A 19379-nucleotide genomic window follows, 5' to 3' on the forward strand; every position below is an offset into this window, starting at 1 on the left:
TTAAAACATCAAAAATGCTAAAGTAGCATCTAATGTAGCATCAAACTCACAATATTGTCAAAACTGTCCAAAACAGAGGCCTGAACTTGGAGGGTGCAATTCTCATAGCTCATAGCTCTATTCAAGGGGATTTTTATGCAGGAAGAGAGGCCTTATACCAAAGAAGGTCCTCCACCAAGGAAGAGCGCAATGTTGCGCCAGGTCGCCATAGCCAACCTTAAGGAAATCGACTGGTTTTTTGGTGTTTTCTCCTCCAAATCTTGACCAAACGGGCTCAGATTTTATCAACAACTTGCCTGCAGTGTCGTCCAGCTCGGGCTCAGAGGAATCAGCAAACGGGTAAGCACAGAGGCGACATTACGCGATAGATCGGCGAGCAGTCTTCGTGTTGGCGTTGCGCGTATAGAAGAAATCTCCCTAATTGCTTGTAGTTAGAAGGTCGCCCGTACACGAGGAGTCTACAGCTCAAAGGGTTTGAACAACAGTCGCTTGTAGGTAGAGAACAGGCTCTCACAAAATTTGGGGAAGAAAGAGGAAAATGGAGATGATGATGAAGCTTTGAGAAAACTAGTAGTTTATGCTAGAGAGAGCATCTAATGCTAGGCTAGGCTAGATCTAGAACCTAAAGCTCTGATACCAAGTGTAGAATCCCGTAGGATAGAATAGATGCATCTTGGAAGAGGAGTGAGAGCACAATGAAACCAAAATGTAGTTCTCTATTATGGATTGTGAGAGAGAGGACTCTCTCTTATAGAAAGGGGGAGAAGGTAATACCTTCCCTACATAAGTGGCAATCAACCCCTACATCAGTGGGAATCAGTCCCTACATCAGTGGGACTGGCCTAAATCAAAGGAACCTCTCATGTGGGGGCCTTTGGCTTACAACATCACTTAGGTCACACACTAGACACATCATAGCACTTGATGTGCCTTTACAACACACACAAACACACATGTGACTCCCCTAGATGCACACATGCACCATAGAGCAAGCCCTTGATCATACTTATCCCAACATAGACCAGTCCAAGGCAGCTGGTTCTACCAAGGAATCAGCTAATATTGTACAAAGGAAGTCATTCTTAGTGACTACATCCGGTAGTGCCTTGATTGGTAGCATAGATCTAGGTGTGACAATGCTCATGTCCAATAGTGAGCAATGGTCAGAAAATCTAGGTTCCTTGGTAGGTGAAGAGGACAGCACATGTTGACCAAATTACACTAAGGCCGAGTCTATATCCAAACATGGAAGATACGATGATGGTGACGAGAGTGCACAAGTAAGGTGTGGTTGTGGTACAGAATATGAGTTTGTGATTGCCACTAACTGAAGTATTAGCTCTGAAACTCAAAGGTATGCTGACGGGAGTAATAAAGGAAGATACCTGGCTTTTTTGACAGCAAGCAACAATTTCAAGAGTCACCATGGATATGTAATCTGCCTTTGTTTATATGTTGATTACAGTAGCATGTCTAGTACTGAATGTTCTACTAGGATGAGGGTGAAAAGCTTCCAAAATGCCAAGAGGAGTTTCCTTGACAGAGGCATTTGGAGCCTTATGCTGGTAGGTGCACCTTGTTCGTGTAAATAGCTTCCGAATTGATGTTGACAGGAGGACTAGAGACATCGTGTTGGAGAAGTTTGGTGACTTGAGCAAAGTCAGAGAAGCCATATGATCCGCAGTATTTTGGTACCTTTGTGAGCTCAATGATACTTTGTGCTTTTCAGGGTCTAGTTGGTCCCCAACCTACTGGTTCATCTAGTTCGTCCCCAGCTTCAGAAGGGGATAACTAGATGAACCTACTGGTTGTACCTACCTGCTTGGTTCTTGACGATCAAGGATGACATGGAGCTGGACATGGGACGTGCAATATTTGGGCCAGATTTCAACATCCTTCTCAATCTCTTTCTGAAAGCATCTACAAGAAAGCAGATGGAGTGGATATACCTTTCAAATCATTGTGGCCAACAGTGTGACACTGAGGGACGTGTTGCAGAAGATGGTCCATTGTCCCACTTATAAGCCCAATTATGAGGAGAGCATCAGGATAAGATAGTCCATTGTCCCACGTATAAGCCCCATAGGAGGACAACATTGGGACATGGTACCTGCATAGGATGGGGGATCAGAGGAGCTATCATGTGGGCATGAAAAGAAGATGCCACACGGGCAGATATGGGTGGAAAGGAATATCCACAGGACAGCCATGTGGGCAGCACTGTAGGCTGCCACGGGGCTGCTATACAGTCCAGCATTTAGGGCTGGCAGTAGACCCTGGTTTAGGTCTGGTAATGCGTTCATTGTGTTGGCAGGAGGGCTGGAGAACACTCCCCCATGCAGTGACAGGAGCATCTCAAACATTACAATCCATGCTGCCTGTAAAGCTACAATTGAACTCACAAGCCACAACCTCATTATACAACTGTACAGATTGTACAATGTTCAAGTGCCGAGCAACTATATTTAACACTATACAAACAACCCACAATCACACGTAGCTGTGCCTACTTTCAGTTTGTGGATGCAATTTGGAAGATGGGCACACAATTCGACTAGAATTTCAGTCAAACTTGAATCATGTCATAGCTCTACGCAGTTTGGTAAACTTTGTGTAATTTGTGTGATCTGGAGCTCTAGGGTTCGCACCATGTGCATTGCAACAACAATACTCCAATGATACACAGGAAATTCATCTTCATTTTCTGTAACAACAATGATACGCAGCAAATTCATCTTCCTTTGCTGTAACTTGTGCAGTTTTTAAGTCACAATTAGTAGAACCAGCATTTGTAGCTGTTTCTGTGACTATTATTAGCCAATATGCTTCATGCTGAACCACGTTGTTGAGGATTTCTACACATTGAACTGCATATTCTACAAATTTCAAGTTATTTGCTGATTTTCTTGAACGTGGCACGCATTTTTAGTGAACAATGAGCGCACACTCCAGGACTCTTCAAAGTGTATGCATTGCATAGACATTGCTGAGATTCAGCAATGCTTTTACAGCAAATTTCACTTTGGCACATATCCAAATGCAACTGGATAACTCCATTCCCATGTCAGCATGAAATTATGTAAATAAAGAAAATAGACAATTACAGCTAGCATTTAATGTGGACATGGATACCAGGTAATATTTTATACTTACAATGCTGTGATTCGGTCATTTCCTGCTGAGTACATGCTTTTGCTACAGTTTTTGTTGATACTTTAATTTGGATAGAAGCAGCTACACTTGGGCAATTCATGCACGGTTAGTATCTCTATAATGTATTCGCGATTTCATTTTGGTTGTTTGTCAACATGGCATCTCTTAGTGAAAGCTTTGGTTCTATGTACATTGACAATAAGCTGGATGCAGATATGGGGCATTGCTTCTTCTTGTGCAAGAGATGACCTGAAGACCTCTTGTACAAGGATGACCAGAAGACACCTTGTACAAGTGATGACCTCAAGACCTGCGGAAAGGTAGGAGACCTCCCAATGATACTATGGTCGTGGTCAGGACAGCAAGTAGCTAGGAATGTACTACAGCAAGTACTCATCAATTTGAAGAGGAAGAGAAGTTGATAGAAAGAATGCACAAGCTTTCCCTTATTGCAATATCACTTCAACGGGCAAGGTCCATCATGAAAAATAATGAATCTTGCATTGTGCAGAGGAAGCTTGGAAGAGATTGTCACAAATGTACCCTCTGAAAAATGAGGACTTAAATGTAAAATATTAGCTAGCGTTGGTCAGAGCATTAAGGAGTACCCAATTGATCTTCCTCACTCTTAACTTGGCTCCATTGTCCTCTGTACTTGTTACAGCTCTCATTGTTTCAATTGGGGGAGCTCCATAAACATACAATGAATTGGTCGATTCAAAAGCAAAAAAGCATTTGTTGCACCAGAAGCAAAAAGCATATTTGTCCTATAGGTCGCATTCGACCTCTCAAGGACATTAAAACGATCAGACAGCAGCAAGCAAGTACAGCATCACATGAAGGCAGACCAAGCACAGCGACGTGTTACAGACTTCCATGCCTTTGAGTCGGCTTCAAGACACAGTGGAGTGGAGGAGGCAGCGACAAGCTGACCTACCAGCACTATGGATTGGTGGAGAGAGACGACATGATATTGCCAATCGATAGACATAGAGTCCACACACGACACTGAGAGTGACCAAGGCACGCACCATAGAGGTTCGATCTATCTCTGCCCTCCTCAGAGGCGTAGCCCGAGACAAGGAGTCACTCTTGACATAGCCCATCGGATACCGAGGTCGAGGAGACCACGCCCTCCGCCACAACGTGAGACAACTCTACAGATCCGAGAGATATTTGCAGCCCACCGGAGAGCTACTACAGTGCCAGGTTTCGGTTTCTGATCCAAGCTCCAGTTTTTGTTTGAGCTTCTCCATTTTTTGAGATCTATAGCTATATCTCATATTAGCATAGCGTAGCATTCAGCAAGGGCCCTAGCGCACCCTTTGCTTCAGCTGACCCTGTGAGGCTTCCATTTCGATTTAATGTACTTTGTCCCATAGGCCCGTGAGGCATCCCGCGGACCTTAATCCCTCTCTCTCTCTCTCTCTCTCTCTCTCTCTCTCTATAAATAAAACTCAGACTCAAATAAATGAGGGTGAGGAAGCAGTGAGCCACTTTCCATAAGTTGGACAGCGCAACGGCTGATGCAGAGCTCTGTCGTTCCATGTGCAAATCTGCCAGGTCATCTTCGAACCATTAAGAGGACTTTATTAGCCCTCTTCCGACAGAGGCAGCCTCTCTCTCTCTCTCTCTCTCTCTCTCTCTCTCTCTCTGTCTCTCTCGCAGTCTTTTAGTTAGCAGGGACGGTCAACCATTGCTGCTCCTATCAACTGAAATTTTGGTGAGCCAATCAATCTCTCTCTCTCTCTCTCTCTCTCTCTCTCTCTCTCTCTCTCATTTTCGTTAATGTTTTTTCGCTCTCTTTCTTACCATTATAGGGATGGCCGTCATTCCAGCGCTGATTCCCATCGTAACATGATCAGCAAAGGACATAGCTCGAGTAGTCCTCTCCTTCGCCCGCATGGACAACGTCTTACTACCAAACGTTAAATCTACAAGTGAAGCGGAGGCAACAGTCTCAAGCTCGAAAAATGAGCGCGGGATGAACGGAAGGGCGCCAAGGCTGGCCATTTCGAAGCTCGGGTAGCTGGCCAGGGGTTGCAGGGTTCTGGGTTTTGGACGTTAAGTTGTCTATTTGAATATTTGTTAGCACTGCCTTCAGGAGTGCTCTAGTAATACTTTTTATAACAAGATGAATTTCATTCATGTTAGATGGTGTACGAGCACACCAAACGATGCATTAAGCCACAATTTTAAGAGGAGCATAGAGTTCTATGTTGGAAGTGGAGAAAGGCAACAACTTCAACTTTTGCAGACCAGCGCAAACAAACATTGAATTTGTATTGGTCCCCCATTCATGTGAAGGAGGGTGAGCTACCAACATTGCATACGTGGCTAGCTTGGTGGTATGTTAGAGTTAACCAGTGGGGGGGAATGTTCTTACGGCAAGAAGAGCACTCTGGATTTGTTCCTACAGTGAACCTTTCAGAGACAAAACATTCTAGCATGAGAGCAGCACATGGATATGCAAAACACACAACATTGTATGATGCTTGTGCAGCAGATCTTGCAATGAGTGTCCTTCAGAGTGCCCATTACAATGCCTTTATGAATGGAAAACACTTGGGTACGGAAAAGGGGGTGAATTGCAATCTGAGAGAGAGAGAGAGAGAGAGGGGGGGGGGGGGGAGAAAAGATTTGAAGGGATGAAGAGAGAGAACAAGTTGAATACATTCAAAAGGCCTGCCTTGGAAGCTGAAAGAGAGAACAAGAAGAAAAGAAGAATAGGAGGAGAGAGAGAAAGGGGGATAAAACAAAAAGAAGAAGGTTGGGGAGGGGGAGGATGATGTTGGCGAAGATGGGAAGGAAGCCTAATTGGAAGGGGAAGAAGAAAATGGGTGGCATGGGACCTGCAAATTTGCAGCTTATCACGGCGCAGCTCCCACCTGCATCAAATGCATGCATTGAAAGCCCCCTACAATAGCCAATGAAATTGAAGAATTTTTTGAAATCCAAAAACCCCTATTTTACCTTTTGAAAGAACTAAAACCTTCACTAAGACCTTCCCTAAAGGGCAGGCCAAAAAGGTGGAGAATTTCATGGGATTCTCATATGCTCCTCTAATCAATGCATGCCCAAACAAGGTGAATGATAATAAATCATTCGTAAGGCCTGCTGGAGATCCAAATAGCAAAAGAGGGCGGAGATAATGAATTAAAAGGGATGAGGGGACAAAGAGAGAGAGAGAGAGAGAGAGAGAGGCTCGAAAATGTAGAGGAGAAAAATAGCAAGTAAAAATCGTGATTTAAAAAAATAAATAAATGGCCATTTTCGCTTTTGAATTCACCTTCACTTAGGCCTCCTTGTGGCAAGCCAAAAAGTGAAACATGATGGCCAGAAAGGGGTGTGGAAAGGGGAAAAAGGGGAAAAATGCAAATGCAAATTCAAATCCAAACGCAAACAGAAAAATAGAGTCTCACAAAATAAAATAAATAAATGGGTATTTTCGCTTCTATTGAGCATTGCCTTCACTTAGGCCTCCTCGTGGCAGGCCAAAAAAGGGTCCCTCACCATTTGTTGCCACGTGGCATGTTTCTTTTTTTGTTGGTTCATGGGTGGCTTGGGTTTCTCTTTTGGTTTTCGAGTGTTTTTGGTGGTGTTTGTGGAACGTTCGTTTTGTGGAAAATTGCTGGCATCCATGGCAAGTCGGATTTATTGAGCAAGAAGAGGCTTTGAGGAGTTGCAAAAATTTGATGCTGAGGCTTATGCGAGAGGAAGCTTTGAGGAGTCACAAAAGTTTTGTCGAAGAATTTACATTACATCTTCATATTTTGATTATTTGTGTTTGTCCATTTGAAATTATATCACTTAGTAAAGATCAAGTGTGCAAGCACGATTAGCTTCAACAATTTGATGCCTGAGATTGCGATTGCTTTCGAGAAATATGTCATCTATTTGCGTAGGCGGAGATACAAAAATTATGTCATGAAAACTGTGTATAATTTTGAATCAAGGTTGGGGATGCAAGGAACAGTTTTCATAAGAACAAGTATGGAAACAGTGTTGAACAGAGGCAGGCAAACACGGTTTAAATTCACGAGCATTGGGATCCAAATTCTTTATCTTGATGGAGCGAGGGGAGGATATGAGTGAGGTGGAAAGGCAATACCCATTCAGAGAAGCTGGTTGATTGTGGAAGTCGTTAGGGCTTTCAGTCCATCTAGAAGATCTGATATCTTAACAACTGCTTCGGACACATTATTAGGAAGAACAGATTGGGGAATCTCAATATCCACGAGTTTCTTAGCCAAGTGACGATTAGCACATACAATACGCACACAATATGTCGAGTTGCTTATCGTTGTTCCTCGAATTTCTATTGTGCAAAAAATAAAAATGCATTTGAAACAGATGGACGATTCATTCCATCTAGAGTGAAGGAAGTGTGGAGGCGATTCGATGTTGCTGCTTGTGTAGAGATGTTGTGCAAAAACTCTTGAGCTTCTCCTTTCAAAGACTGTAAGGATAAACGCCCCAGCCTAATTTCATCTAGCACTTCTGAGGAAAGCTCTACCTTCTCAGAACTACGATCACCCAATTCCCTGTCCGGATTCTTCCCCTCCTCCTTCGCCTCCAAATCACCATATGCCTTTTCTTCTGTTCACCTCGGCACTTACTGCTGCCTAGTTCCTGATATTCACGTATAGTCATTTGTGTATTCCCTTTTGCCATTAAACTGTTACTTTACGAGCGGTTTCTTCTTATAGGCTTGCATGGCCTTCTCAGATTTGTACTCCTCCCTTCCTCGAGCTACTTACTCTACACTGCCAGCTACTTGTTCTCTTGCTTGCTTCCCCATCCCGCTTTGATGCAGTTACCTTTTGTGGACGCTCTAAGTTCTCAGCACCTATGTATGTGAGTGCCTCCTCACTCTCAACTAGACAACCAAGCTTTTGGTTTTGTTGTTGCTCATTTTCACTTGCTTCTTGCGCCTCAGGATAATCTTCACCCTGCTGCATTTGTCGTTTTTGAAAGTCCGACGAGTTGGACAAGGACATGGGGTCGACCTCATGGGACCCTCCCTCTCTCCATGGGGCTTACACAAATAGAGTAGCAAATTGAATCATTCACCTGATGATGAACGTGAATTAGCGAATGACCCTGCCTCACTTGTCATGGATTTTGAAAGTCTCTGACATGCATTATGAAAAACCTTGGTAGAACCTACACCTATTTTGGCAGTAGTGTATCATTTCCTGACATGGTGAAATTTCTCCAACTTCTCCTTTGCATAGTGCAAGGAGCCATCGCAACTCCACCCTTGCTACCTTTCTGCTCAGCTTAATCAAGCACTATCTCTACCTTCTCTACCCACGATCATGTATTCCACTAAACGAAACTTCCTCACTGGCTTCCCTCTTCTTTTCTGGCTCCCCATCTACATGTATGATAGATTTTGACACAAGAGTTTGCCACATTCGAACATCCCAGTCGACCTTGTTGTTTGTAATTATAGTCGTCTTTTATGTTCCCAAGTTTTAGGCTTTCTTCATACACACGCAAACCCTAGAGTTCTCTTCGCCATGCTAACTTCACCCTTACCACCCGTCAGCTCAGCTGGACTAAGGCTGCTATACATCAGCTAGAGACTGAACATCAAACTATTCCCAGCTAATCTCTTTATGATAGTGAGAGAAGCTGCAATAAAAAGGTTCATAAACCTCTAGTATCTACAGATTACATCTAGATGCTTACGTAACAAAGATTTTCTGTGAAACCTTTGTTCCAGCACATTGGCCATAGACATTAGTTTGGCACCCATTAAATCAGTCTTCTGCAGTTGAAGAGGCGTTGATGCTCCCATGCTATACAAAGCGTAGTAAGGGCCTAAACCTCTTCCTCTATCAATGATATATGTTTAATTGCTGAAAAGGATAGAAAAGTATTCATAGAGACCATCTAGACACATGCAACGAAAGTTTTTCTTTGAACCTAGTGCTCTAGCACTTTGGCCATAAACATTGCTTTGGCGACCACCAAATTTTTTGTCCGCAGCTGAATTGGAGCTGCTTATGTATGAAAACAAACAAGAGATTAAAGGAGGTTCCAAAGAAGAGTTGGCACTCCCATGTGATGAAGAGTTGCTATTGAAAGATTGCGACCTAGGCTTGGTTGAGGATGAAACTTGCTAGACTATCTTTGTAGCAATGCCTTTTTTCACTTGACGGACGGCTCAAATCCCTAAGAGCTCTTATAAATGTGCTTGGAATCCAAGAATCAAATGCAAATTTGCAAGTAACTTAAACGAGCTAGAGCTTGAGTAAGACATGTAGAAGAGGAAAGGTGGAGGGAACAAAGAAACTAATGGGCTCGAGCTTGAGGGAAATGATGAAGTGAACCAATGGCTTCTCTTATGTAGTGCTGGTGGACATTATCGTCAGGCCTTTCGCTCGAGATGTGGTTGGGTAACATGCGATGCTGCTCCAAATTTGAAAGGATGGTGCAATAAATGCCTCAAGTGACTCGAATGTGGTGAAACTTTTTCATGTTGGGATGTGGTGAAACTTTCATTTGTGCTTTGGTTGCTCCATTTTGTGGGCTCTGTTGGGACTCCATGAGGTCCCATCTTGCAGATCCCAGTTAGCTGAGAGGTGGGCTTGCTTCAAAAATAACAAATGCACCAAGATGAAGATTATCCTCAGGCGCTTCTTGCCCATGGGTGTTGGCTTTTTCCTTTGAGGGAACCCTTTCTCAGATCTCCAAGCGACTTCAACCTTCTTTGGTTGCTTGATCCTTAGCTAACTTGAACAAACCTCTTAGTAGATCACCCTTATCTCACAGGTCTTCCGCCAACCTGTCCTGTTACTTTTAGCATTGCCCGTAATCAAGTTTTGTCTTTTGTTCATTTGCTTCCCATAGCTTTACATGTTGCCTCTTTTTTCTTACTTCATTCTACTTTCTTCGCTTGTTATTAGTTGACTGGTCTTTTTACCTTAGCGTATAGCATAAAGACTCGGTGGGATTCACCATTTCTTCCAAAGCAGATGCACCCTCTTGCTGTCTGGCATACCCAAGGATCATAATATTCTATGAGACCACATTGCGCTTTGACATGCTGTCAAAGATATGGTGAACATCTAGCATAGTGCCACGTTTCATATACATATGCAACAAATTGTTTGTCTTTAATACTGGAAGCACAGTGAAAAGCTCACTAGTGAGGGTAAGCATATTGCTACCTTCCTTCAATCGAGGTAATCTCTTGCGGATAGCATCTTGATCAACAAAGGAAGGACTACATGGAGGCAGTCTAAGAAGTGAGCCCATAACTGAAAAAAAAGCATAATGTGAGAGAACTCAGTGCAAGAGTCAGCTCAGCATTGAATTCAGGGAGACTATACCAATCGAACATCTTCCATGATACCTACGAGACAAGAGTCATACTCTGATTCAAGCAATTTGATTTAGCTTAAAGTACAAAAGTATAACTTTTTCCTTGTTTATTTCACGTGTTTAGGTACTTGTCATAAGGAATTAGGCACCGAGACAGCCCACAGGAAGGACATCCTATCCATTCAAAATTTGCTCAGCTTCAAAAATATTCTCCGAGGGAGTTTGCGACGGGCTTCGCATGAATTGACATGGGACTAATACTCGAAGCCTGGAAGAGTCTCAGCTCACATGATGCTAGGCTGATAGTCGGCTGGTTGCTCATGCTCATGAGCAGTTTGCTCACCATGAGTAGAAAACAATCCAAAGGATAGTAACAGTTTGCAGACTACTTTCAAACACGAGCGGTTTAATCTAGCTAACTAGAGATTCATGAGAACCCAATAATGATTCCCATTCTTTCTATATTTTCAAGATCACCAGCTGGTTGGCACAGAAGCTGATATTATCTCAAATATTATCGAGAAGCTTGAAAGCAATAATATAATATAATTTTAAAACATAAAATTTTCCTTAGGCAATACTATACAGGAGTAGTATCTATTAAAATGATAATATTTATGCTTGAAACTTTATATTTCTGATTTTTATTTTTATTTTTAATGTTATTATTCCTTGTATATTGATATGTCTTAGTACATACACTCTATTCTAAAATAAAATGATGTAAACATTCAACGACTTGTTATACTTAGTATACATATTTTGTTTTCTGATGGAATAGTGGAAGCATTCTATAATTGTTTTTCCTTTTCGTAGATATTACACATGTCTTGTATCTTTTAAAGTGAATGTATATACTTTAGGGTTTACTTTGGCTCCAATTAACATGTTAACATAACTTAGTGTGTGCAATCTCCAATTAACATGTTAACATAACTTAGTGTGTGCAATCTATTCCTTCATGGAATAGTGTGAACATTCTAAGAGTTGTTGTACATGTATTGTACTTAGTGTGCACATTTTGTTCTGTATTAGAACTCTGTGAGCATTATAAGACTTGTTTGTTTATATGGAGACTTGGCATGTACATTTCATCATATTTGTTTATATATACAAAAATAGTAAATGCTGCTAGACTTGTTTCGTTTATGTGGGAACGTAGTGTGTAAATTCTATCCCAGAATGGGATAGTGTGAACATTCTAAGAGTTATTGTGCTTAGTGTGTACATTTTGTTATGTACTAGAACAATGTGAACATTCTAAGACTTGTTTCGTTCATATGAATACTAAGTGTGTAATAATTTATGTGCAAACTTAGTGTGTACATTCTATCCTAGAATGGGATAGTGTGAACATTCTAAGAGTTATTGTACTTAGTGTGTACATTTTGTTCTGGGCTGGAACAATGTGAACATTCTAAGACTTGTTTCATTTGTATAAATATCAGTTGTGTAATGTATCTTTTCTAAACATAATATATACGCTTTAACTTTCTTTGCATTTGGTGTATGCACATATTTTATTTCATAGTGAAATAGTATGAACATTCTAAAACTGGTCCGATATACAAATACATATGTATTGTTACTTAGTGTATACATTCTATACTAGAATGGGATAGTGTGAACATTCTAAGAGTTGTTGTACTTAGTGTTTTGTTTATATGAACACTAAGTGTGTAATAATTTATGTGCAAACTTAGTGTGTGCATTCTATCTTAGAATAGGATAGTGTGAACATTCTAAGAGTTATATACTTGCTGCCTACATTTTGTTCTAGATTGGAACGATGTGAACATTCCAAGACTTATTTCGTTTGTGTAAATACCATATGTATAATATATCTTTCCTAAACATAATATTTATACTCTTTACCATAGTTCTGCTTAATATATAAAAAATAGCTTAGTGTGTTTACTCTATTTCATAATGAAATGATGCAAACACTCTAAGATCCATTGCGCTTGGTATATGCACACATTTTATTTTATAATGAAATAGTATGAATATTCTAAAACCGATTCCATTTATACATACATATATACTATTATCAACTGATGTATATACCACATTTTACAATGAACAATATATACACTTTCCAACTATATTATGCCTCACTACGTGTACTAATATATCTTGGTGTACATAGACTACACATTTTATTTCATAATAGGATAGTATAAATACTGTAAAAAATTTACGTCTACAATATATTGTTATAGTAGTTTAAAAAAAAAAAGGAGTGCATAAATACAGCTTCAATTTGATCATACTTTTAATAGTGTATGCATTTTATTGTGTATTAGAACATTGTAACTATTCTAAGTTTATTTAATAATGGAATTATCTCTTTGTATTTAAATAGTGTTTATATCTTTTCTAGTATTCGTTATACCATTTTGTACAGGTACTTATTGTGTGAAATGTTGCAGCTCATGAAACACCTTGGAGAAAAAAGAAAAAGAATGGACCTAACAAAGATGGAACGCCAACACTATTCACAGTGTGTGGTTGTGACGCTGGTTAATATGCAAGAAAAGAAACTCAGAGATGCCTTTACTATAAATAGTAAAGCTTTTCTTGTTTTAGTGGAACACTTAGCTAACACTGCATTTAATGAGCTATATACCAAATGGCCAAAGTTTGACAGTCAAGCTTGGTTATTGTCTAAGGGATCCTCGTTTTCAGAGTAAGATTACTTTAATTGAACAATTACAAAGGCTTACAAAGGCAAGGGTAGTTGCTCAAAAGAAAAAGTGAATATACAACAAGTTCGCAACATTGTATATCCATCAACATCAATTAATTCACCTTCTGTCAAGTTATTACACTGTAGGTAAGATAAAATTCACCTTTTTTCAAGTTATTACACTGTAGGCAAGTCATATTTTTACCCGAAGCACATATAGGGAATGGCACATATACACAAGTCAGCAAGGTTAGGATTTCAAAGGAGACTTTTAAGAATGGTATATTCGCTTCAAAATGCTTTGTACGAAGCAATAGTCAGAACAAAAAAGAAGTGCTTGCACTATTGGAGGCTACATGTGTACATGTGACTCATCCAGGTAATGTCAATGCAATAGGGTTGGTTAGAGACAAAAATGAACCAATGAACATATACAGGTATTGGAACAGTAGCCATTTGGATAGGTGGCTATACTTGATGAGTGCATATACTTCTAGATCTGTACCTAAAGTTTTTTTAGATATATATATGAAGAAGTGGGCACTTTAGAATGCTTTAAATGCCACATATTTGACATCATTCAAGGCTTAATTGAAACTATCAAATACATACATAGTAAAGGCATTCTACACAACAACTTGCACTGTAGAAATATAATGGTTCATTTCTCACAGGAAACAGATGACGTTTTTGTTGGTTTAGTGGGATGGAGCTTGAGCACTAAGACTAATACATTGAAAACATTTCCAGCTCTAGCATTAATCCTCCCTGATATTGCAAAGCACATGATATCTATTCACTTTGCTTTAACATTAGCAAATTAGTGAAAGGGATAAAATGTACTAGTGCACCCAAGGAAAGATATATATTGAACAAGCTTCATGATGTATGTACAAGAGCATTTTCTATTGGTGCTGTCCATCATCCTACCATTGGTGACCTGTCTAAAACAATGACTAGTGCTTGTAATCTTGGAATAGTGGCCTCCATGAACTCAGGACTTCGATATGACAATAAATAGACAATATTAGAAGGCTATTAATTTGTTCTACAATTTGTAATTTTTATTTACAATAGCCATGTACAGTGTAGTTGTTCGCTTGTTCTTTTCTCTTGTGCTTATTTTCCATAGAAAAAAGGAGATGGGTGGCCAAGGTGGCATGGGAAGAATTAGACCGTTCTTCTTCTTTAACAATGTGGCAATGGAGATGGCATTGTATGCACATGTGTATGTATATGTCCACGTGTGCATGTACATGTATTCATACATGTGTAAGTACGATAACATATTTTAATATATTGAAATTTACGTTTCACAATGAAAAAGTGTATACTAATCTCAATAACTTTTTTATTGGTTTGGTAGGTAAGCATGCTTTAAAATATGGAAACGAAAAAGCAATCGTTGGGCACTCAAAAAAGAGAACATGACAATGAGCTTTTGCCTATTGCAAAAAGATCTGCTATTGGTAAAAGTAGTATTACCAGTACAAAGAAACACTCCGTTGTACCAAGTAGAATCTGTATAGAGATAAACTCAAGACTTAAGGTTGTACAAATAAAAGATCTCGAGATGAACCTGGCTTTGATTCATCAAAGTAATCTATTTTTGAAAATAGTCCTCTGAGCCATATAGCTTCACATGTACCTGTTGTGAGTGCTCTATATTTTGCTTCAGTTGAAGACAAAGAAACAATTGGTTGTTTGTTTAACAACCAGATATAGCGAGTGTTAGTTGTGGGAGGGGAATCAGAGGGGAGGGAGGGAAGAATTGGGCAAATGGTTTGAGCAGCTTGGTAATCCTTAAGGGTAGGATTAGCAAGGGAACGGAAGAAGTTATGTGTGAGGGACTAGTAAGTTTGCAACTATTGGGTTAGTTGAAAGTGGTGAGAGGCATGAGCAAAGAGACAATGAAGGGAGTAGATGTTAGGCTGGAGCTCAGGGAAGGCTAACAAGGGTACGTGAGGTTATGAGATTGGCATAGAAAATGGTTAGATATGGGAAGTTAGAGGTGAGATAACCATGTCATCCTCCAAACTTCTTTTGTTAGTGCAATGGGATCATTAGCTGCTACAAGGGTGGGATGTTGGTTATGTCATGCCCTATAGATAATAGTGATGGCTTTTGTAGCAATGGCAACAAACCAGCAATAACCCTAAGGGGAGGACCGCCCATGAGGCATACATATGCGATGAAAGCATTTGTCTTGAGTGCTATAAACCTGGCATGTGTAGATAGGAAGAATATATTTTTTTCATCTTCAGACAAGTCTTGGCAATTTTTGCCAGAGTTTTTGCCGCTATGGAATGTTCCCATTTGAAGTTTGGATGAGCAGATATGATCCTAAGTTGGAGGTGCTTCCATTGGATAAGCACCCATGCTTTTAGGTGATCTTCCACTTGTAGAACAACCACAAGCTCTTGGTATTACACCATTGTGCATTGTAGTGGGAATCCATTGGTGATGTCTTCCATTGCCTCATTGTTTTACACTAGCAATTGGAGTTCAAGATTTGAGATGACTATCTTTTGAGATTGCATCTCATCTGTTTTTTCCTTATACTTAGGGTAGATGGATGTATATGCCTCCTTAAGCTTTTTCATTTGCAAGGTGACCTGCGTTTGTTGAGAAATGACTTCAGTAGTATTGGACCATTGGTCCAAGACTTGTGCTTAAGAAGTGCTGGCCTCTCTAGCGGTGGCAAGTAGGTCCTTTAAGATTTGGCAGTCCCTTGTAAGCTCTTCAATGCTGAATGTATGTGTTGCCAAAGATTGTTGCATGTCTTCAAGCTTTTCTTAGCAATCCTGAAGCTCTTCTTCTTTTTGGATTAGAGTGAATCGAGCTTGTGCCAGTGCCTCTGTCTACTGCTGATCATGTGCTGAGGTCAAGTAGTCATAGGAGGTCTATAGGATTGCTGTAGCTTGTACTATTGCGGTTAGTTGTATTTGGCTTTGGTGGAGGTTGGAGGTCACATCCCACACTGCCTTCTCTTGAGCTTGGAGCGCTTGGTTCATGCACACTTCTTCAACCTCTTTCTCATCTATTTGCACCCGAAGTGCCTTGACCTCTATGGTGATTCCATAGAATTGGTCTTCGATGGCTACTATAGTCTATCTTTCCAATTCTCATGCATGCTCCTCCTTGGCCAAGCTAGTGAATAGTTCTGACATTTGAAGCATTTGGCTAGCTTGATGATGGAGAATGATAGACGGTGACAAGGATTGGTAATACTGCTAATACAATTGGTGCCCATATAGGAGCCATGTAGCCATTTTGATGATTCTATAGTACTTGCTCAGAGTTGTTCCAATGAATGGTAAGTCAGTCACTTGGTAGAGTAGTCATATTTCTGATTTGGCACTAGCTCTCCTTGTGGCTCATTGATTGGCATGATATTGATGGGTGGTGCTAGTGCCAATGTAGCCTCAGGCTTTGGCTACTACTATTGATGTAGATCTAATGGTTGCAACCGTGCACCAAGCTACAGCATCTCGTGGGGTGATTCCTCATTTCCTACCTCCATAATAGGCATTTCTTCCTAGGTATCCACATTTGCCAATGTGATAGTAGGAGAAAGTGGTGACAGCTTCCATGTTGATGAGAAGGGGATGTCCAAATCCTCAATAGGTTTTGGCAACTGGGGCAGAGTCATTTCTCATTCATGTATCTCTTTATTGATGATTACAGCCAAGAAGTGTGGAATTTTACATTTTTGGCCTCATGAACCATCAAGTTTCTTTGTGAAGAAGATGACAGTGCTGGATCCAGTCTTGCTTTAGTTGCCTACTCAGCAAAACAAATGTGCAGAGTGGGAGGGATTGATTCTTGCTACATGTAACCCTTAGGATTCTGGATAGGAATGTTGCTGCTTCTTTGAGTCGAGGGTTAATGATGGTGCAAAATAATATCCCATCCCTATGGAACTTGGTGCCCTTGGTGAGGAGAGGCTATATTTCGAGAAATGTAGCATCGACAGGCCTTGTGGGAGATTTGCCACCTTGAGTTGGGAGTGAGAAGGCCCTCTAAATCACTGTACTATCAAGTATAATGTTGACGGGGGAAATCTTTTGGCGAGCTTTTTAATGTGAGCTTTTTTACCATTTCCTTTGTTTTTGCGAGCTTTTTTTAGAAATCCATACATGTTTTTGTTATAAGAAAGATGGGGAGGTTAGAAAGAGGGGGAGAGAATATAGGATATGTTCATTTTCATAGCATGTGGGAGGGGTGGAAGAGTGTATACTATGCACAAGGGGGGGGCGGATATGAGTAGCAGTAGGAGGCAAAAAATTATGGAAGATATGTCCATATTCAAAGTAGAAGGGAGGAACTATGGGAGATATGTACATTGTAAAAGTATATAATTTGAAACTTTTGACCTCATATTTGGATTCCTCATCGAATTCTGGTCATTTTGAGTACCAACATGACCATATTCCGATAAAAATTGGAAAAATGGTGTTTTTGTCATTTTGGCCTGACTCAAAATAGGCCCAAAACAGGCCAAAATGACAAAAACACCATTTTTCCAATTTTTATCGGAATATGGTCATGTTGGTACTCAAAATGACCGGAATTTGACGAGGAATCCAAATATGAGGTCAAATCTATCAAATTATACACTTTGAAAATAAACAAATTTCCCACATGCTCTCCCTTCCCCTTTACATTTAGTAGATGAACATAACTTTCACATTCCTCATCCTCTCTCTCCTCCTTGCACTCCTCTTTGCATACCTTATAAGTTCCCCCTCTACGTTCTCCACTATGATAATGAATATATGTTCTAACTCCCCTCCCCTCCCTTCTCCATGCCACCTTACCCATGCGCCCGTCCCTCTCCCTTTCCTTTATCTCCCCTCCCCCCCCTCTCTCCTCTTAACTGCAACCACAACCCAAACTTTCAACCCACCCCACTCCATGAAACCCCCCCCTCTCTCTCTCTCAGGTGAATGAAAAGCTCGCAATATTCATGAAAATTGAAAAAAAGCTCATGACAAAAAGCTCACCAAAAAATCACACCCAATGTTGACTTGGCTCTGATGTATAGTGATGGTGCTGTACTTGCCAACCTGTGCATCCCTGGAGTGGCAAGAATGGAGAAAGTTCCTGATGTAAAGTCCCTGATGTATGTGGTCATTATAGGACTGTCCTCCAAGGATTTTAGGCTCTCATACAAACTGCCAAGACCCCTTTGCTCTAAGAAAGATGTTGTTGCATTGGAAAGAGCATAAGTTGATGTACATGGCCACACAAGCTCCGAGGATTGGGCCTCGCCAATGGTTGTGTAGGCCACTCGTGATTGGAGTGGCATTTGCTTCGTGTGTTTCCATGTCATGCATAGAATCCTCATTAGAGCTATCACTCTGAAAAACAAATGCATGTGGTTGCCTTGGTTGAGAGGAGGTAGATGGCTGCGAACTCTGGGGGGGTCTCGTGGCTGAGGCGATGGGCTCTTTCTTCGCATCCTCTTTAGTGGCAACATTGTTTCTAAACCTGCATCTATGTTCATATGGTGTACCATTGAACATTAGATTAGTTGGTATGTAGGTATGACAATTGTGTGTGTGTTGTGAGAGATCTTATTTTTACACATGCTTTGAGAGTGTGGAATGAAAGGGGGTCCCTTGGCCTTAAGCCTATTGGTGAGAATGGACTTGAGTGGGAGGTAACTGAACTAGGGAACTCCTAGTTAGTCTAACTAGCCAGTTACCCTAGCTGTCCAATTACTTTAATTGTTAGTTAGAGTAACTAGCAGTTATAGTGACTAACAGTTATTGTAACCTAGCCTAGTCTAACTTAACCTAACTGTGGACCGTACTAATTATAGTTAGCTGAACTAACTGTAGTTAGTTTACTAAACTTAACTATAGTTAATTCTAATGTAATCCAAGGCTAACCTAATCTAGCACGGGTCAACTAACCTAACCTAGGGTTAGAGATGGGTTAGGTTAGGGTTGATTTTTTAAATTAAAAAAATAATAATAAACAAGGGGGTGGGGTGCCTACTGCCACCGATGGCTGGGCAGTTGGGAGGAGGGAGGAGTAGGCGGGGGTGTTGACGGGGGAGGATGTGAGGGGAGGGGGGTGGTGAAGGAAGGGGAGGGGGTAGGCAGCAGGTGGTAGGGGAGTGGGGTGGTAACGTAAGGGGAGGGGAGGTGGTAGGCAAAACGTGGAGCGGGCGGCGATTTGTAGGCAAGCGACA

At 40.8% G+C, this 19379-nt stretch overlaps 1 protein-coding gene across 3 annotated transcripts in view; it reads right to left on the minus strand.

Moving 5' to 3' along the window:
- The window catches only part of LOC147882893 (putative 4-hydroxy-tetrahydrodipicolinate reductase 1, chloroplastic), a 78678-nt gene extending 73352 nt beyond the window's left edge, over nt 1-5326 (minus strand). For 2 of the 3 annotated variants that reach the window (XM_087400933.1, XM_087400932.1), the window contains exon 1: nt 4966-5326. In XM_087400933.1, the coding sequence (XP_087257059.1) occupies nt 4966-5166 (201 nt within the window). In that variant the 5' untranslated portion in view covers nt 5167-5326. The remainder of the gene's footprint in view (nt 1-4965) is intronic. The other variant, XM_087400934.1, reaches the window with a different exon arrangement.
- Nucleotides 5327-19379: the final 14053 nt, after the last annotated feature.

This window comes from Dipteris shenzhenensis, chromosome 29 (assembly GCF_047967505.1).
Source record: "Dipteris shenzhenensis isolate YYH24624 ecotype China chromosome 29, Dip_SZ_1.0, whole genome shotgun sequence".
In the NCBI taxonomy this organism is placed as follows: domain Eukaryota; kingdom Viridiplantae; phylum Streptophyta; class Polypodiopsida; order Gleicheniales; family Dipteridaceae; genus Dipteris; species Dipteris shenzhenensis.